General features: G+C 29.5%; 1 protein-coding gene across 1 annotated transcript; it reads right to left on the bottom strand.

Annotated features, from left to right (window-relative positions):
• Nucleotides 1-2,834: 2,834 nt before the first annotated feature.
• LOC135954679 (venom protease-like) lies at nt 2,835-16,338 on the bottom strand. The gene is made up of 6 exons (XM_065504892.1): nt 15,960-16,338; nt 4,180-4,639; nt 4,021-4,096; nt 3,874-3,958; nt 3,200-3,498; nt 2,835-3,138 (listed from the first exon to the last, which is right to left on the bottom strand). Exons 1-6 carry the CDS (start codon nt 16,045-16,047, stop codon nt 2,995-2,997), a joined length of 1,152 nt encoding a protein of 383 aa, XP_065360964.1. The 5' UTR covers nt 16,048-16,338; the 3' UTR covers nt 2,835-2,994.
• Between the last annotated feature and the right edge of the window lie 639 nt (nt 16,339-16,977).

Raw genomic sequence — 16,977 nt, 5'->3', positions numbered from 1 at the left:
AAGCCATAGATGCAATTCATTGAATGCTTGATTCGTTCTTGGCCTCAAAAGATGAGCTGTACTATTGGCTCGGAATTTATATGTTGGTCATAGCTAACAATGGCCAATACTTTGAATGAATTTATATTGTACAAATTGAAACATTTGTACAATATAAATTCATTCAAAGTATAAATAAAAGCTAAAAATTTGAAAAAATCTCGCATTTTTTAATATAAAATAAATTTTAGATAATAATTCGTCAAATATTTTAAATAGTTTTCAGTTTTAATGACTCAGTTTTAGAATAAATAAAAGAAAACTATTATAAATTGTTCTACATTTGAAAGCTTTTATCGGAGGTCAAAAGTCACATTTTCGAACATAAAATAGTTTACATTTTTGAAGTCAGCATTCATAGATAAATACACATAGATCGGAAACTCTCCTGTCAAAGACCTAACTCAGTTGTCAAAAACCTAAGTGTTGAGAATGTATTAGTAAAATAAACTATGTGAAAACAAAAAACACACTCGTGTGTTATTATTTTGAGCAATGGTAGGCAAAAAGAGGCATTTAATTTGTGTGCTCTTTTGGGTAAAAAATAAAATATCCACAACAACATCAAGCAACTGAATGAAATGTGTGTATTTTTACTCTCATTACGCTCTTTTGTTCACATTCGGGTTGTTTGACGAAAATCTTCGTAACCTGAACAATATGAACGCCTACCATGGATTTTGAGTAATTTTTTGTTTGAGTTTTTTTGTGCTGTTTTTCTATAGCGAACGATTACTTTGAGTGGAAATTTAACATGTGTTTTGTTATTGTAAAACGTCCACTCAAAGCACTCTTTCGCTATAGAAAAACAGCACATAATTTTATTTTAATTTTGCACAAGTTAAGAAATTGTTTGGATAATACGTCCCAACAATTTTCAAACTTTCGTATTTTCTTTATTTTCAATGCAATTTCTTATCCAAATAACCCCTAAACCATGTTTAAGAGTTCATTATAATATTTGAATAAAAACATAACGGTACATGTCAGCGTATTCATGTAGCCTGATAATGAATTTCATAACATTGTTGAAATTTGAGCATAAAGAGGAAATCTTGTAGAGTTGAAGTTTTGAGTTTGGACCTCATGGACCCACCAGCGCACTATTCTTCTTTTGGATTCTGATTTCAAAATATTACATATAAAGAATCTCCTCGACAAGCACTATAACAAAATCGATCAATTATCTCTTATAGCTTACGAAATATTCGTATTTGAAAATTAAATTTTCAACATTTTTAAACACCTTGCTCCAGTATTTCATATCAGAGGGTAAAAGGACGATTTCAGGATTGATTTTTTTCATTTGTTTCGGTGGAACTCAACTGGGCGTCCAGAACGTTCTGCATCTTAAGTGCTTGTACGGCCACAAAGAAATTTAGTAAACTTCTTTTTTGGCATTAAAATTGATGGTGCAGAGTTCCCATAGTATTTATCAAGATTATCCTTCATTTGAATGACGTTTTTTCCGCTAAAAATAAAATAAAAAGCAGACAAAATTCACTTTTTTCCAATTTCTCCTCAAGTCACTAGGTAGTCTGCTATCGCATCTTGTTCAAATTTTGACAGGAGTCAATGTTGACAGGAGCAGTGTTGGCCTTTCAGTTTAGAACCGGGAAATTCAATGATTTTATTTTTCATGTATAAATTCTCCAAAAAATTATTATAAATGTTTCTAAGTACTTGGACAAATTTGAACCCAGAAACAACCCAAGCAACCCAAAGAAACAATTTGAAATTAAATATTAGAAAATAGCCAACGAAATTAATTTTTAAGAAATAATTTTAACAAATTAACCAGTTATGCTGAAAATTTTCAGTATTTGGTTTCTAGATACCAAAGAACAATTTTAGACTTTATGAACATCGATAACCCAAAAAAAACAAGTAAGAGTGTTATATTCGGCTGTGCCGAATCTTATATACCCTTCACCAAATTATACTTCAAAATTTTAAATATTTTTATGTAAACAAAATTTAAATTGTTTTCCAGTATTTTTCATTTTTTGAAAAAAAAATTTTTTTCGATTGTTATTTTTTTTTTTTTTTTTTTTTAAATTTTAAAATTTTTTTTTTGTTTTTTAAACTTTTTTTTGTGAAAAAAAATTCGGGTTAACATTTTTTTTTCCGATTTTGACCCATTGTAGGTCCATCTTACTATGGTCTTATATACGTCGTTGCAAATGTCTTTGAAATATCTATGATTAGATATCCATATTTGGGGTATTCACACGGTCTACTATTTGGTCATATTGTCATAATGTCCTAATATATTATTATATAATATATTAATATTAATTTTGTATATACATAAGTAAATTTTACAACATCTTGGTTCCATTGCACAAAAAATCACAGATGCTAAAGAATAATAAATTACATCTGTCATAGAGATCCCCCCACCAAAAATAGTAAATGTTTTCAAAATCTTCCAGAGATCACAATAATAAGATTTATAAATATAAAGCGCGGGTGATCTGCTCTTGATCGTTTCTAAAGCATATTATGATATTTGTACCACAAAACATTTGTTTAACACAGATTTTCAACAATCTTTAAATAAAATCTTTCTTTAAGGAACTATAAGCCACACATTTGCATAATTTCATGCAACATCTGTACACATAAAGGTGAAAGGATTTAAATTTACTTTCTTTAACTTAAACACAAAATGAAAAGTGTAATGTTTAGATGTTAATCAACCACAACAAATCAAATAAAACAACCCTTTTTGACCTTTTCAAAAGAAATAACAAAATAATTGTACTTTATACTAAATAAAACATAATTGCATATAAATAGTGTTAAATAGTTTATTTGAAAAAAAAACGAAAACAAAATTAAAAAACATAACTCTGTATAAATAATCTATCACTTCTATTATTGACTTAAAATTTTTAATAAAAAACACGCATTTACAAAAATATTTCTTAAAATATAAATGGCTGCTAGAAATTAATGAGTATCGGCCACTTTTTGAATAATCCAATCCATAAAATATCGTGTACTCGAATAGACACCGGGTATTTCGGGACGGGCACAACCAATACCATACGACACCACACCAATCAAATAGAAACGCACACTGTTGCCATATTTCTGAAATTAAAACAGTTTAATTTTTATTTTCCTATATTTAAGTATAAGAAAATGAATTTACCTCTGGTATCATGAGAGGGCCACCAGAATCCCCTTGACAGGTATCCTCGCCACCTGATAGCACACCGGCACACAATACTGCCTTATCGAATTGATTATCAGGTAAGAGTCTGTTTGGTTGTTTGTAACGGTCTCGACATACTTGGTTCTCATAAATGGGAACCTGTATTTCTTGCAGCACATTCTCGGACTTGCCACCCTCCATATTCTTGCCCCAACCAATAACGAATGGCGTATAGCTTAGATAGGATTTTTGTCTTAAATCCGGTGTAGTGGGCATGCAAATGGGAGAAATGAATTCTGGAAACGAGAGAGGAAAATTATTTTAAAATATTTTTGGAATATTTGGAGTATAAGAATTAATTGTTTAGTTTCAGCAAAAAACTATTTAATAATTTAATAAACTTTTCAGTTAATAATAAAAAAGCCTCTTTCAATAGCTAAAACTTAATTGATTGAGTGCATATTACGTATTATCAATAATTTAATTTATAAGAAATTTAATCAATAAAAAAAAATTTCTAATTTTTTTTCTAAATTGTTTTTTTTAAGTTTTTTTCAATTTTTTTTTTGTTTTTTAAAATTATTAGTGAAAAACAAGTAGGAGAGCTATATTTGGCTGTGTCGAAAAAAAATCCGGAAACATGAAATTATGGTGAATGTATGTTAACTCACCTGTAAATTCCACATTGCGTTCCAAATACAAAATCGCAATATCACTGTGACCATTACTGGTATTATAATCAGGATGTTTTTCACTCTAAAAAAAAAGAATAAATAAAAAATTAACTTCCATTACCATTTATTACAAAGAAAACTTACCCTAACTACTTTGATGTCCACATGGCGAGCCTCTAAATCGGTGGTTAAATCATGTTCACCCAAACGCACAAAAGATCTGCAATAAACAAACAAACAATTCAAAATTATATAGAAAATCACACTCATTTTCCTTTTGAGCATTAATTATTTTACACTCACAAATCACTTCTCAAACAATGAGCGGCGGTAATGACATGTCTGGCTGTTATTAAGGCGCCACCACATTTAAACGGCGATGCCGACAATTCATAATCGTAACCGATCAAAGCAATCCAAGGCCAAGCTCCTACCTTATTCACTTCACCGAACACGAATTTCTTATAGGTATTATCAGTGAAACCACAGCCCTCCTCGACCATGGGTAAACGTCTGGGAATTTCATTTGAGTTTCTAATTAAAGGTGCTTTAGTTCTGGTTAGTGGCTGAGAATTTGTGCTGGGACAACAGATATTTGTGGATCCACCGCCGCAAATTGAATGTGAAGCTCTTAAGAATCTGACAAATCTTTCATCGGTTTGTTTGATTTGCAGCTCGGCGATTAAAGGTTGGCAATCTTTGATGGGTAGACAGCTGCCTTCTCGTGTATCAGGACCACGGCAATAGGTGGCTTTATTTTCCACTATGTTAGCATTGGTAGTGGGACGTTTGTTTTATGTTTAGTTTTTATGGGAATGTTAAAAATAATTTTTTGGAAAGTAAATTACAATGACTTTAAACAATTTGTTTCAAATAAAATAGAACAACTTGCTATCTAAATAATATGCAAAGAACTTTAGCAAAAAAATCTCAAAAACCTAAATTCCCAAACTCGATATAAAAAATTACATTTTGGGGAATTTGACTAAACTACAGATTATTACATAAAATAACAAAACAAAATATATTTCTAGTAAAAAATTTCAAAAAACAGAATTCCCAAATTGGATATAAAAAATTCCGTTTTAAATTATAAAATAAAATAAAGCTTTAGCAAAGACTCTCAAAAAACTGAAATCCCAAATTGGGTAAAAATATGCCCATTTTGGGAATTTGTCTGAAGATGACATATTAGTGTATTGGGTGTATGACTTAAAAATGCTTTTATTTTAAAACATTTGTACAATATAAATTTATTCAGAGTATTATCCATTATTATCTATGAAGTTTTGCCACATATGGATTCCGCGCCAAAAGAACTGATCATATTTTGAGGCCAAGAACGAATGATACTCTGTTCTGAAATGAAGCGTATACCAGAGAGAACGTTCTGCATTGATCGAAACAAATAGTAGTCAGACGGGCACGATCTGGGCTATAAATCGGGTGAGGCAAAACTACCCAACCACTTCATAATAAATAGTTTTTAACAAGTATTGCAACATGTGGCCATGTTGTCATTATGGAACATTACAGTTACATATCTGGTCGCATATTCTTGGCATTTTTTGGCCATTGATCGCTTAAAATGAATTATTTGTGTTCGGTACAGGTTCCCTGTGATGTTCTGTTCAGATTTTAGCTGCTCATAATAGATAGGAACCTTTTGCTACCACCAAATACAGAGAATTACCTTAGCTCCATAGATATTTGGCTTTGATGTTGATTCGAATGGTTGGCCTGGCTTCACATACGATCTCTTACGCTTCGGGTTATCGTAACGATTAGGTGCAAAAACGATTTTCTCTTATAACCTTCTAGCATAATTTCGGTCATGTAAAATCGTCTTTTAAGGTCTCTCGGCTTCAATTCGTATGATACCCAGTTGCCCTGCTTTTGAGTGAATTCGGCTGCTCGCAAACATTTTCAAATTACTGCTTGAGTAGCTTCCAAATGAACTCTTGCAAGCTCTTGTTGAGTTTGACAACAATCTTCATGGAGTAATGGCTCCAATTCTTCGTCTTTATTGGATGGCCTGGTTGATCTGTATCAAAATCAGCACTTCTGAACTGAACAAATCATCTTTCGCACATAAGCTTTGGTGTGCTTCAGCGGTACTATTTATACCCTACACCACCATAGTGGGGAGGGTATTATGCGTTTGTGCAGATGTTTGTAACGCCCAAAAATATTAGTCTAACACCCACCTTAAAGTATACCGATCGACTTAGAATCACTTTCTGAGTCGATTAAACGATGTCCGTCCGTCTGGTTGTCTGGCTGGCTGTCCATGTAAACCTTGTGCGCAGAGTACAGGTCGCAATTTTGAAGATATTTCGATCAAATTTGGTACATATTATTTTTTCGGCTCAAGGACCAAGCCTATCGAAACTGGCTGAAATCGGTCCACTATTTCACCTAGCCCCCATACGAATGTCCTCCCGTAATTGGACTTTATCGGTCATAAATGTTTAATTTATATATGTATCTCCACAAATTCCGCTCCAAATAAGTCTTATATACACAAAATTCATGTCACAAAATTTTGTTACGATCGGTCCATAATTAGTCATAGCTCCCATATAGACCCGCTTCAGAAAATCACTTTAACGTGCATAAATCGCTTAAAAATGTCGGTAAACACACAAAATTCAACATAGTTAACTTTAATATAGACTTAAATCACATGACCTAATTTCATGGTGATCGGTCCATAATTGGTCATAGCCCCCATATAACCCCACTTCCGAAAATCACTCAAAAATATAAATTATTGAAATTTTAAAGAACAATTTTTTTGCTCTTTTACTTAGTGTAGGGTATTATATGGTCGGGCTTGACCGACCATACTTTCTTACTTGTTTTCAAATTAAAGAAGTAAAGTAAACCTTTGCACATATGGCGCTTTGTTGGTACAAAATTCGACATTTTCGAAGCAGATTATGATAAGCCTTAAGCCGAGAGCAACATAATATGATAAGTCCTTCATCATATGAATGGTTGTCACAAACATATATTTGTTTACTGTAACCATATATATGGTTGCTACAATCATGTGAATTGTAAATTAACCATATTATGGTTACCACAATCATGTAAATGGTTACTGTGACTATAATATAGGTAACAATATTGAAATGGTTACAGAACCATGCCCAACTATATTTTTTCTCTGCGTGTATAATGTTCAATAACTAAGTGAGAATAAATGACAGATATATACCTTTCAAAATGACTTATAAGTTATTAAAAACCAATACCACATACAAAAGATACGCCATATATTGTACATCCCAATAGTTTATGGTTTAAATATTCTAAAATTACAAAAGAAAACAAAAATTTTAGCAAAAAAAATCTCAAAAAACATCAAACAATTTTAAGTTATTCTTTTACTTGTCTGATTGAACTCAAACCCTATAATGAATTATACATTGTAGTTTTTATAATTAAGTTTCTTCTCATATATATTGCTTTCTCTAATAAGTATGTAATTAAAACTTAAATATTTCATTATCAATTTAAACTATTTAAATTCCATTATTGTATTTTTTTTAAAAAAAAAAACTACATAATTACAAAAAAATAACACTCTGCTACAAAATGACACTTTTTATCTGAACTTGAAAGGCGACCTAATGGGGGTTGTAGGCCTAGGTGTGGACATACTAAAACCGTTTTCAAAGATTTTGAAACACCCTCAAAATTTTGAGATATTTTGGAAAAACTGTTTTAGGGTAGGTCGTAGTACATTAGTAGCTCTAACTCACTCATTTTTAGACCGATTTCAAAATTTTAAACAAAATGTATATAAAAGTTTTTATAAAAAGTTTCGCTTTATTATTTTTTTTTTTTTTGGTAACTTTCATATTCAACAATAGTTAATTTAATTTTTTTCGAAAACATATTCTTTTTTGCACAGTGTTCTAAAGACATCTTTATATGGGAAAATGAGATATTACTTGTTAAATTATATTTGCAAAAGTTACTAAACTATTTTGAAAAAAGTTCGAAAAAATTTACCTTGTAAATTCAAAATTTTACAAATATTTTTTTTTCTACAGTTTTTTGTTTATTTTTATTTATATACGCTAGGGGAGATAATACTAAAAATGGTGTTTATTAAAAGTTGAATAACTTTTAGCATTTTCATCCGATTTGAATAATTAAAACCATGTTTTTTAGTAAAATTGTTTTATGCTAAATTCCCAATTTTTAATTTGATAAATTCACTGAGATTTATTGTTGGGGGATAAGCTAGTTCCTATGAGCATTTCACTGGTTGCTTAGGCCAGATCATCAGGAAACCTTTTCCCAAAAGGCTTTAGAAAAACTAAAGAAATTATCCAAATAAAACTATAGAGTGTTTGAGAATTACAGACACTCAAGCTTTATTTGTAAAAATATCAAAGCTTAAACAAAACACCAACAATAAACCGTGATTTATCTTTTCTTACATTTCCTTACTACAATTGGTTGGTTTCTTGCCGACACAAGAACTAAATTTCCTATATATGTTGGTATAAATGTTTATGAACTTTCATATCAAAATAAGCAATGAAAAGCAACTAAAATCAAAAAAGTTGATAATTTTGTTTTTCTTTTAGATATTCTTAAGAAAAACAATACTTATAACTAGGGGGCGGATTTATATGCAAATGCATGTTTTTTCTCGAATGTCCAAATACAATGTATACCAATTATCTATACGAATCGCACATTTTATTGTAAAATGGCATCGATTTGTTAGTGCATATTTTTGCATATATTATTGATAATGCATATTTTGTTATATTTTACTTCAAAATGCATATTTATATGCATATTATCCAAGTTTTTAATAAAAATATAATTTTTTGTCGACAATGGGCAATATATTGTCTGGACAAAAGATTTTTTTTGTCGACTTTGTTATAGAAATAGCATTGAATGTTATAGACTTACTTCTTTCGACATCGAGAAACTGGCGTTAAGTTCTTCATTTCTCTATCAGTTTTTTCCCAGTACAGTCATTTCCCAGCAGTTCTAGGATACTGTCCTGAACTAGTGATTTTCCTATCATTTAGGGTGACAACCGGTTACATATTTAGCTACGTGACTGGCATATCGTAAGATGGGAATTAATTAACCCTTTTGGATAATTTAGAGACAAATGCAGTACACAATTTAAAGTGACTACACTATAGATTACTTAGAGAAACTTAAGGGACAATTGTCTTTACGCTAGATAACATGGGATATATAATGTAATAGCACATAAAAAATTACCCAAAATATATAAATTGGAGTCTGATCACTTGGCTGACATTAGTGACAATTACTGTCTATAAGGGAAACATTTACTACTTTCTTAACTGAGATCAAAATTAAGATTGGATGCTACTTTACATCAGGATCTATTCATTCATTCACACCAAGATTAATTAATATATTTGTCGTTTTCTCAGAAGAACAATTATTAAAGTTTAGCCATATTAATTCCTGCTATAATTTAAAGAGTTGTTAACACCGTTGTGTATTTTTTGAACATTGCGCGAATCATAGTTAATTACTTTATGTACTAAAATATAAGCGCATAAATTTTAAGTTTTAGGTCATATCTTGATTTTTTTTAAGCATATTTTAGGCGCATATTTTACAATAATAAATGCATGAAAATCCGCCCCCTACTTATAACTTAAAAATGTATCAAAAAATGCGTAATCAGTTTTCTTCACAAAACCGTTAAAAAATTTAAAGTCGGACAAAAACTCACTAAGCTACAGGTCGATAAGTCGACGAACATCACTGAAAACGGTTTTTTCAGAATAACTTCTGAATTTGAGGGTGTTTCTGAAATTTTTAGAGACAATTTGTAGTGTACTCAGCAAGACCTATAACCCACGCTAGGCCGTTTTCCAAGTTTTTTTCCATCGTAGCACCGTGTAATTATTGTAAAAGCAATTTGAAAACTACGTCATATTTGTTTTATCTTAAACAGAGTGGAATTCCCCAAAACTATGAATGTTTTAAACCAAATGTAATACAACCTTCTACAACACATGACCCTCTAAATAGAGTTCAATTCTTAGATCTTTTGTTTTGTTTTCAATTAAATGATAATCTAAATCTCTCTGAACTATTTGTTTTGGTTTATTAACAACCTTTATACAAAAACAACAACAAAGTTTAGTATTTTAAATTGAGCTCTTTAAATAAATGAGTGAGTGAGACACTCTCCCAAAAAAGGTTTGTTTTGATAACCTTTTTTTGTGTTGTTTTTAGTTTAACCTAAAACTGTAAACAAAGTTTAGTTCTTCAGTTTTTCGTTTTGTTTTCATTATTAAAACGAGTAGTAATTAAATTAAATTCTCTTAAGAAAAAACTTTGTTTTGATTATATAAAATTGAGTGTATTTACTAGGGTATTCAATTAATCGGGTTTCTGGTTTAATCGGTTAATCGTTCAAATAATTCATCGAGGTTTAGATTTAATCGGTTAATAATCGGTTAATTTGAAATTATTCGATTAACCGAATAATTTATATTTTCATTTCAAATTGAAAATACAACAACGAATTTTGTATACAAAAACATAAAAATGGCAAATAAGGTATTTGAGATCATTTTTGTAAACATATCGCCTATTTAGTGTTTATTGAACTGAGTAATACAAAATATGCGCTGTTCTATAATCTTTCATATAGTTTTATCAGTTTTCAAAAAAAAAATTATTTTTTGTGTGAGGGAGTTTTTTTGTTGTAAACATTGTAAAAATTCATGTTTTCTCGTATATTTTATAAGTAAAAATTTGGGTTAAATACAGGTTAGAAAGATATTAAAATCTCCTATTTAAATTTCTGAAATCGCATGACTTGTTGAAAATTTATTTAAGAAATAGTAAAATGTCATAAAATATTCAAAGATGATTTTCTCGAAACGACTTTTTTTGAATTATGATGTTGTTGCAGCAAATGAGCGATGTGTGAGTTTTTGTAGTTTTAGTGAGATCTTCTGAAATAATCCTTTATAAAAAGAATATAATTTAAACGATTTTTTTCTTTAGATTTTATAAAACTTTTCTTGGAAAAATCTCTCTCGCTGATTGTATATTTTGGAGAAATCAAGAATATTCCTTTTTGGATATTGATTAATTTAATAGTTTCGTTCAGTTATGATAAAAGACTCATTTCAAAAAAAAAAGTTTACATGTAAATACAAACAAAGTTTCAAATACATGTAAATTAAATATGTCAGTTGTTACATATACTCACTAAACATGTTTATTGGATGCTGAAAAAATATCTAATTTTAATTTGAAATTTGTATTTGAATTGAAATGGAAAAATAAATACAAACAAAATTTAAAGTGCAAAAAAAAGGAATTTCGGTTAATCGGTTAATCGACACAAATTAATCGGTTTATTTGTTATTTGAAAATCGGCAATTTCAAATTATTCGAACAGTTAACCGTCCAAAATTAATCGGTTAACCGATTAACGGTTAATCGATTGAATACCCTAGTATTTACAAAACCAATGAACTGAGTATTGTTTGTATTTCAACTCTCTGTTATTATTAATATATTATTGAGTTTATTTGTATTATTTTAACAATTAATATGGCAACTTGCAAAAACAGCTTGGATTAAATATAATTGTTAAAATCCAAGAAGCAGAAAGTGTTCCCTGTTATTAAAACAATTTAACTGAGTACCTCGGTTTATGTAATAAAATTAATATTAAAAAAAACATGTTTTTAGGCCGGATAACTTATCAAAATTTTAAACACTACGTTTAAAATTTTGATAAGTTACCCTGCATTAGACAGATATTTTTTTATGATTTTCTAGAAATAGCAGATGTTGTTTAAATTTTTCATAATTGTAAACAAATATTTGCATACTGATTTAAATATGTTAAATTTAATAGAATTTATAAATTTAAGCTGCATTTAATGATTTTAATCTCAAATTTCTGAGTATCTATATGACTAAAATCTAACTTTGGCAATGAATTTGTTAAATATTTGTTTAAAAGATTGTAAAAACCCTCTTAGTGAATTGATAATTTCATACACGTTTTTAATAATGGATAATAGAGCAAAAAACAAATTAAACACAGTGGAAACAATTGTCTATATAATAATAAAAAAATCTTCATATTTTCAAGCTTATGTTAAAAACCTGTGTATTTAGCAGTATTATAAATAAGAAAAACCCTCCATTTAGGTTGTATATAAATTTGTATAACTTATTACAAAATTAATGATAAATTTTAATATCTACATCATTATTTTGTAATTAATATTACAATATCTTTATAAAAACCCTGTTAAACCCTCCGTTACTCGCAACTGATCTGGTTGATACAGGCAAACATTTTTTTATTGTAAATTTTTTTAAACACCATAAATTTTAAGCTATTTTTTGATAAAATAATATTTCTACTGCAATTTTTTTGTATTAGCCTATTAAATACATTGCATTTAATATTGCTTTTATGTTTTCGAAATAAAAAGTGAAGAGATTATTTTCAAACGCGCCTTTTTTTTAAGGATATCAATTTGATACATTGCGACTAGTCTAGATTGAAAATGATTGCGACTAACGGAGGGTTAAAAAATCAACAATTGTATGTATACAGAATTCGAAATTAATTCACTGAAATCTAAATTTAGCAATTTAATGTTTAACACTATTACACTATTCCCCATAGAGATCATTGATCTATGAAGATCTTACATAACTGTGGAGAATATTAATTACAAATTACAAATAGCAAGTAAAAGTTTTACGTGTAATTATTAATACCATTTGATGGTCATCAAAGCAAAAATAAAAATTTGTTATCATTAAAACTACTTAGTTGAATAAAATGTATTAATTTTTTTCACATCATTCATAATTTTGTGTTGAGAATATCAATTAAGCATTTAGATAATTGCTTATTGCAATAAATGTGACTTTAATATGCTAACATTTAGGTTTGTCTGACATTTTATTGAAAATACCCACTTGCTGGCAGAGAGAGATAGAAAGTAATTGTCAAAACGTAATATATATTTAAATAGAATGACTAAATAAGGAGAAATGAGAGTGGATTTAAAAAAAAAATGTGGGTGGGAATTAAAATAAAAAATATATTATAATATAAAGCTTGTTTTCAAAATGTACAAATGAACTAAGCGCACTCTTTTCAATTTGATAGCTGTGCAATTTCTCAGACTCAAAGAATTTTTGAAGATCCTTTGCGGCCTTCTCCGTCATTTATCATTTTGAAGGGTAAATATCTGTCATTTATTCTCTTAGTTATTGAACATTATAGTGTAAACTAGGAAGTTTTTTTTTGCTTCGAAAATGTCGAATTTTGTGCAAACAAAGCGTCATATGCAGGTAGTTTTTCTTTATTTCTTTAATTTGGAAAAAGTATCGCTAAAGACCACCTAGAATTGGAGGCATTGCTCTATGAAGATTGTTGCTAAACTAAACAAGAGCTTGCAAAATCATTGGGAGCTACTCCAGCAGAAATTTCAAAACGTTTACGAGCAGCAGGATTCATCCAAAAGCAGGGAAATTGGCTACCATACGAATTGAAGCCGAGATACCTTGAAAGAAATGATGTCCGAAATGATGCTTGAACGCTATAGAAGAAAATCAGTTTTGCACCGAATCATTCCTTGCAATAAAAAACGGATCCATACGATAACCCAAAGCGTATCATATGTGAAGCCCGGCCAATCATCCGAATCGACACCAACGCCAAATATCCATGGCTCTAAGGTAATGCTCTGTATTTGGTAACAGCAAAAGTGTCCTATCTATTATGAGCTGCTGAAATCTGAGCATACCATCACAGGGAACCTGTACCGATTACAACTGATTCATTTGAAAAATAAACATGAAACCGTAATATTCCATCATAGCAACGCTCGGCAGCTGTTACAATACCTGCTAAAAAGCATTTAGAATCATGGGGTTGGAAGATTTTGTCTCACCCGCTTTATAGTCTGACAAAAACAGTTTAATTATCTTCCACAACTCTTTAAGCAATTAACTTTCGTAGTTAACACTCACTTTCTCAACCCTTTATTGTTATACAATTTAATTAATTTTATTATCTCTTTTGACATAAAGTATTCAAAATAAAGTCATCATTAATTTAATTCAAAACTACGTAAAAATTAACGTATTAGTTAGTTGGTCTGCGTCATAGCATCATTAATTATGCAAAAAAAAAATAAAATGTTTTTCTAAGAATAACAGCAATAACTAGCCGCTTTTATTTTAAATTTGTGGTGAAAACCATGAAATATTTATTCAAATAGAAATTAATAAAGATTATTTTGCGGTTTTTTTAATTACGTCTAAGTAAGATAAATTTATTATATAATTTTGATGAAATTCCAGATAGAAAAAAATTAAGAACCGATTAAAGAAACAGAAACAAAATTTTTTAAATCATAATGCGAATAAAAATTACATGCAAAAACTACCTTATGTTTAATTTTATAATACTTATGTATGTACAAATTCATGTTCTAAATTAAAAAGTTTTGTGAATAAATTTACATGTTCAATTCATACAGTTTATGTAGAAATTCATTACAGATATGGAATTTTTCTGTGTACAAAGATTAGTGTTATTATACGAGGGATAAAGGCAGTCTTTGATTTCTTCAATTTAGTGCCGTCAAGCTAATAACATCAAACGTTAAACAAAAATGTTCCAGATATAAATGCTAGGAAAAAAACTTTTAATATTATGAGCTGCCGAAATATGGACAGACTATCACAGGGAAATTGTACCGAACACAACTCATTCGTTTGAAGCGAGGACTGACCGAAAAACGCCCAGAATATGCGGCCAGACATGAAACAGTAATACTCCATCTTGACAATGCTCGGCCACATGTGGCAATACCTGTTATAAAGTATTTAGAATGAAGTGGTTGGGAAGTTTTTCCTCACCCGTTTTATAGTCCAGACCTTGCACCGTCTGACTACTATTTGTTTCGATCTAAACAGAAAGCTCTCTATAGGATACTCTTCACTTTGGAACAGAGTATCCAAAATTGGCTTGATTCGTTTTTCGCCTCAAAAAATGAGCTCGAAATCCATATATTGCCAGAATGAAGGAAAAAGGTCATCACTAACAATGGCCAATACTTTGAGTAAATTTATATTGTACAAATGTTTCAAAATAAAGGCTAAACATTTTAAAAGATATCCTGTATTTTTAAGTCACATGACACCTTTTGTGTGCTCATATTAACGTTTTAACCAGATGTTATCTAATCAATTCTGTCCATAATGTTATTTTCCTTAAAAAATTTGAAATATCTATATATCGGTTTAAAAACTAAAAATGCGTCTCTTGATAAATAATTTTTTTTGAGTAATGACGAAGTTGCAGCAATTGAGCGATATGTACTGTCGACACAATATAGAAACTGTTAAAATTGGTCGCATGTTTGATATGTTTGGAAAAAAACAAACAATTTACAATTATGAATCAACTTTAGGATGCTGATGAGATACCTTAAAGCTAGAATACTGATACCTTTAATGCTTTACACAGTTAAACAAATTTATTTTGTTTGTTTTTAATGAAGTAAAATTTACATTTTTCCAAAGCGAATGCATTTTAGGTTTTTCAATATATTTTTTCAAAATCTAATTAATTTTTCCTGAATGTCAAAATAGTTCACTAATCGAATTAGTCATGAACCGATATTGTCCATCAATACCAAACAAATCTTATAAATAAAGGGTGTTTGTTGAATATTTCAGCCAGCTAGTTCCTTTGTGTTTTCAACAGACAGACGGACAGAACGAACGGACATAGCTAGATCGTCTTAGAATCTTATGAGGACCCAGAATATATATACTTTTTGGAATATACTTTTTATTAGTTAAACACTTTATTGTCATAAATTATTTATTCAGATGATGAGATGAAATTAAACCGGTTCTAAAGTTAAAGTTAATTAATTTAACTGATTTTTTTATCTGTTTTTTTAAGAACTTTCTTTTGCCAATATTTTTTGTATAATTTCACAAGCATCATAAAGTTTGAAGTCAAGTTGTTTGTTTTAGATTTTTACCTTGTTGCTGTTGTTGCCAGCTGTATGGCAAAACGGGGGTTATAATACACGCTACAACAATTACCGCTAAACTTATATATAAATTCATTTTGTTTTATTTATAAGTTTTACTTTTTTTTTGAAATATTTTATTTTTTCACTTTGATGTGCTAATTAAATTTTGCTGAATTTAAATTTCTGTTTAAATTTAACTACAATTTTCTTAAAAGACTTTGTTTTTTACGAGTATATCACAATTTACTATATTTCTTGCCAAATTAAATAATTTTTTTGTTAGAAATCCTTCCGTGTTTTATATTTCTCGTTGCGGCCATGCAAGCGTTTATTTCGAAACTGTTTTCAAATTTCTCACATCAGTTAAGAAGAAGCTTTTTTGCGTTGTGTGGCCTGCCTGCCTGCTAAACGGCCAAAATAAAACTCGAATAGGTTTTATTTGTATTTGTAGTACAAGTAAGTATTTATTAGTGGTGGTAGAGCAAAAAATATTAGACGTTAGCACATCTTTATTTGTATGTTTGATTTTCTGTATCGTCGTTAAGTACGTATGTACGTACTTACGTTGTTTTAAGTTCTGTAGCTTTTTATATGAACATCTTAATTGAACAGGTTACTGATTTTTTGTACTGTTCTCACTTAAAACGCTTTTTTTAATTAAGGGAAGTTTTTGCATAATTTTTAGAATAATTTGCATATTGCGGCTACTGTAGGTTTAGCACAGGTTTGTGGGTGGAGCAGCTACAGTTGACAGTGTAGGTGAATAATATAGAAAATATTAGGAATAATACGTACATATTGGGTGTATAAATTAAAAGTGCCGGTTGTTTTTTTTTCAAATTTTTAGCTTTTATTTTGAAACAGTTGTAAAATTATAAATTTATTTAAAGTATAAGCCATTGTTAGCTATTTTTTTCCCATCTTTCTGACACCATATGGATTCCGAGCCAAAAGAACTGCTCATCTTTTGAGGCCAAGAACGAATCAAGCGTAACACATAGAGATCGTTCTGCATCGATCGAAA

This window comes from Calliphora vicina, chromosome 3, assembly GCF_958450345.1.
Source record: "Calliphora vicina chromosome 3, idCalVici1.1, whole genome shotgun sequence".
NCBI classification, from domain to species: Eukaryota; Metazoa; Arthropoda; class Insecta; order Diptera; family Calliphoridae; genus Calliphora; species Calliphora vicina.
This window is presented reverse-complemented; position numbering and strand designations above follow the sequence as displayed.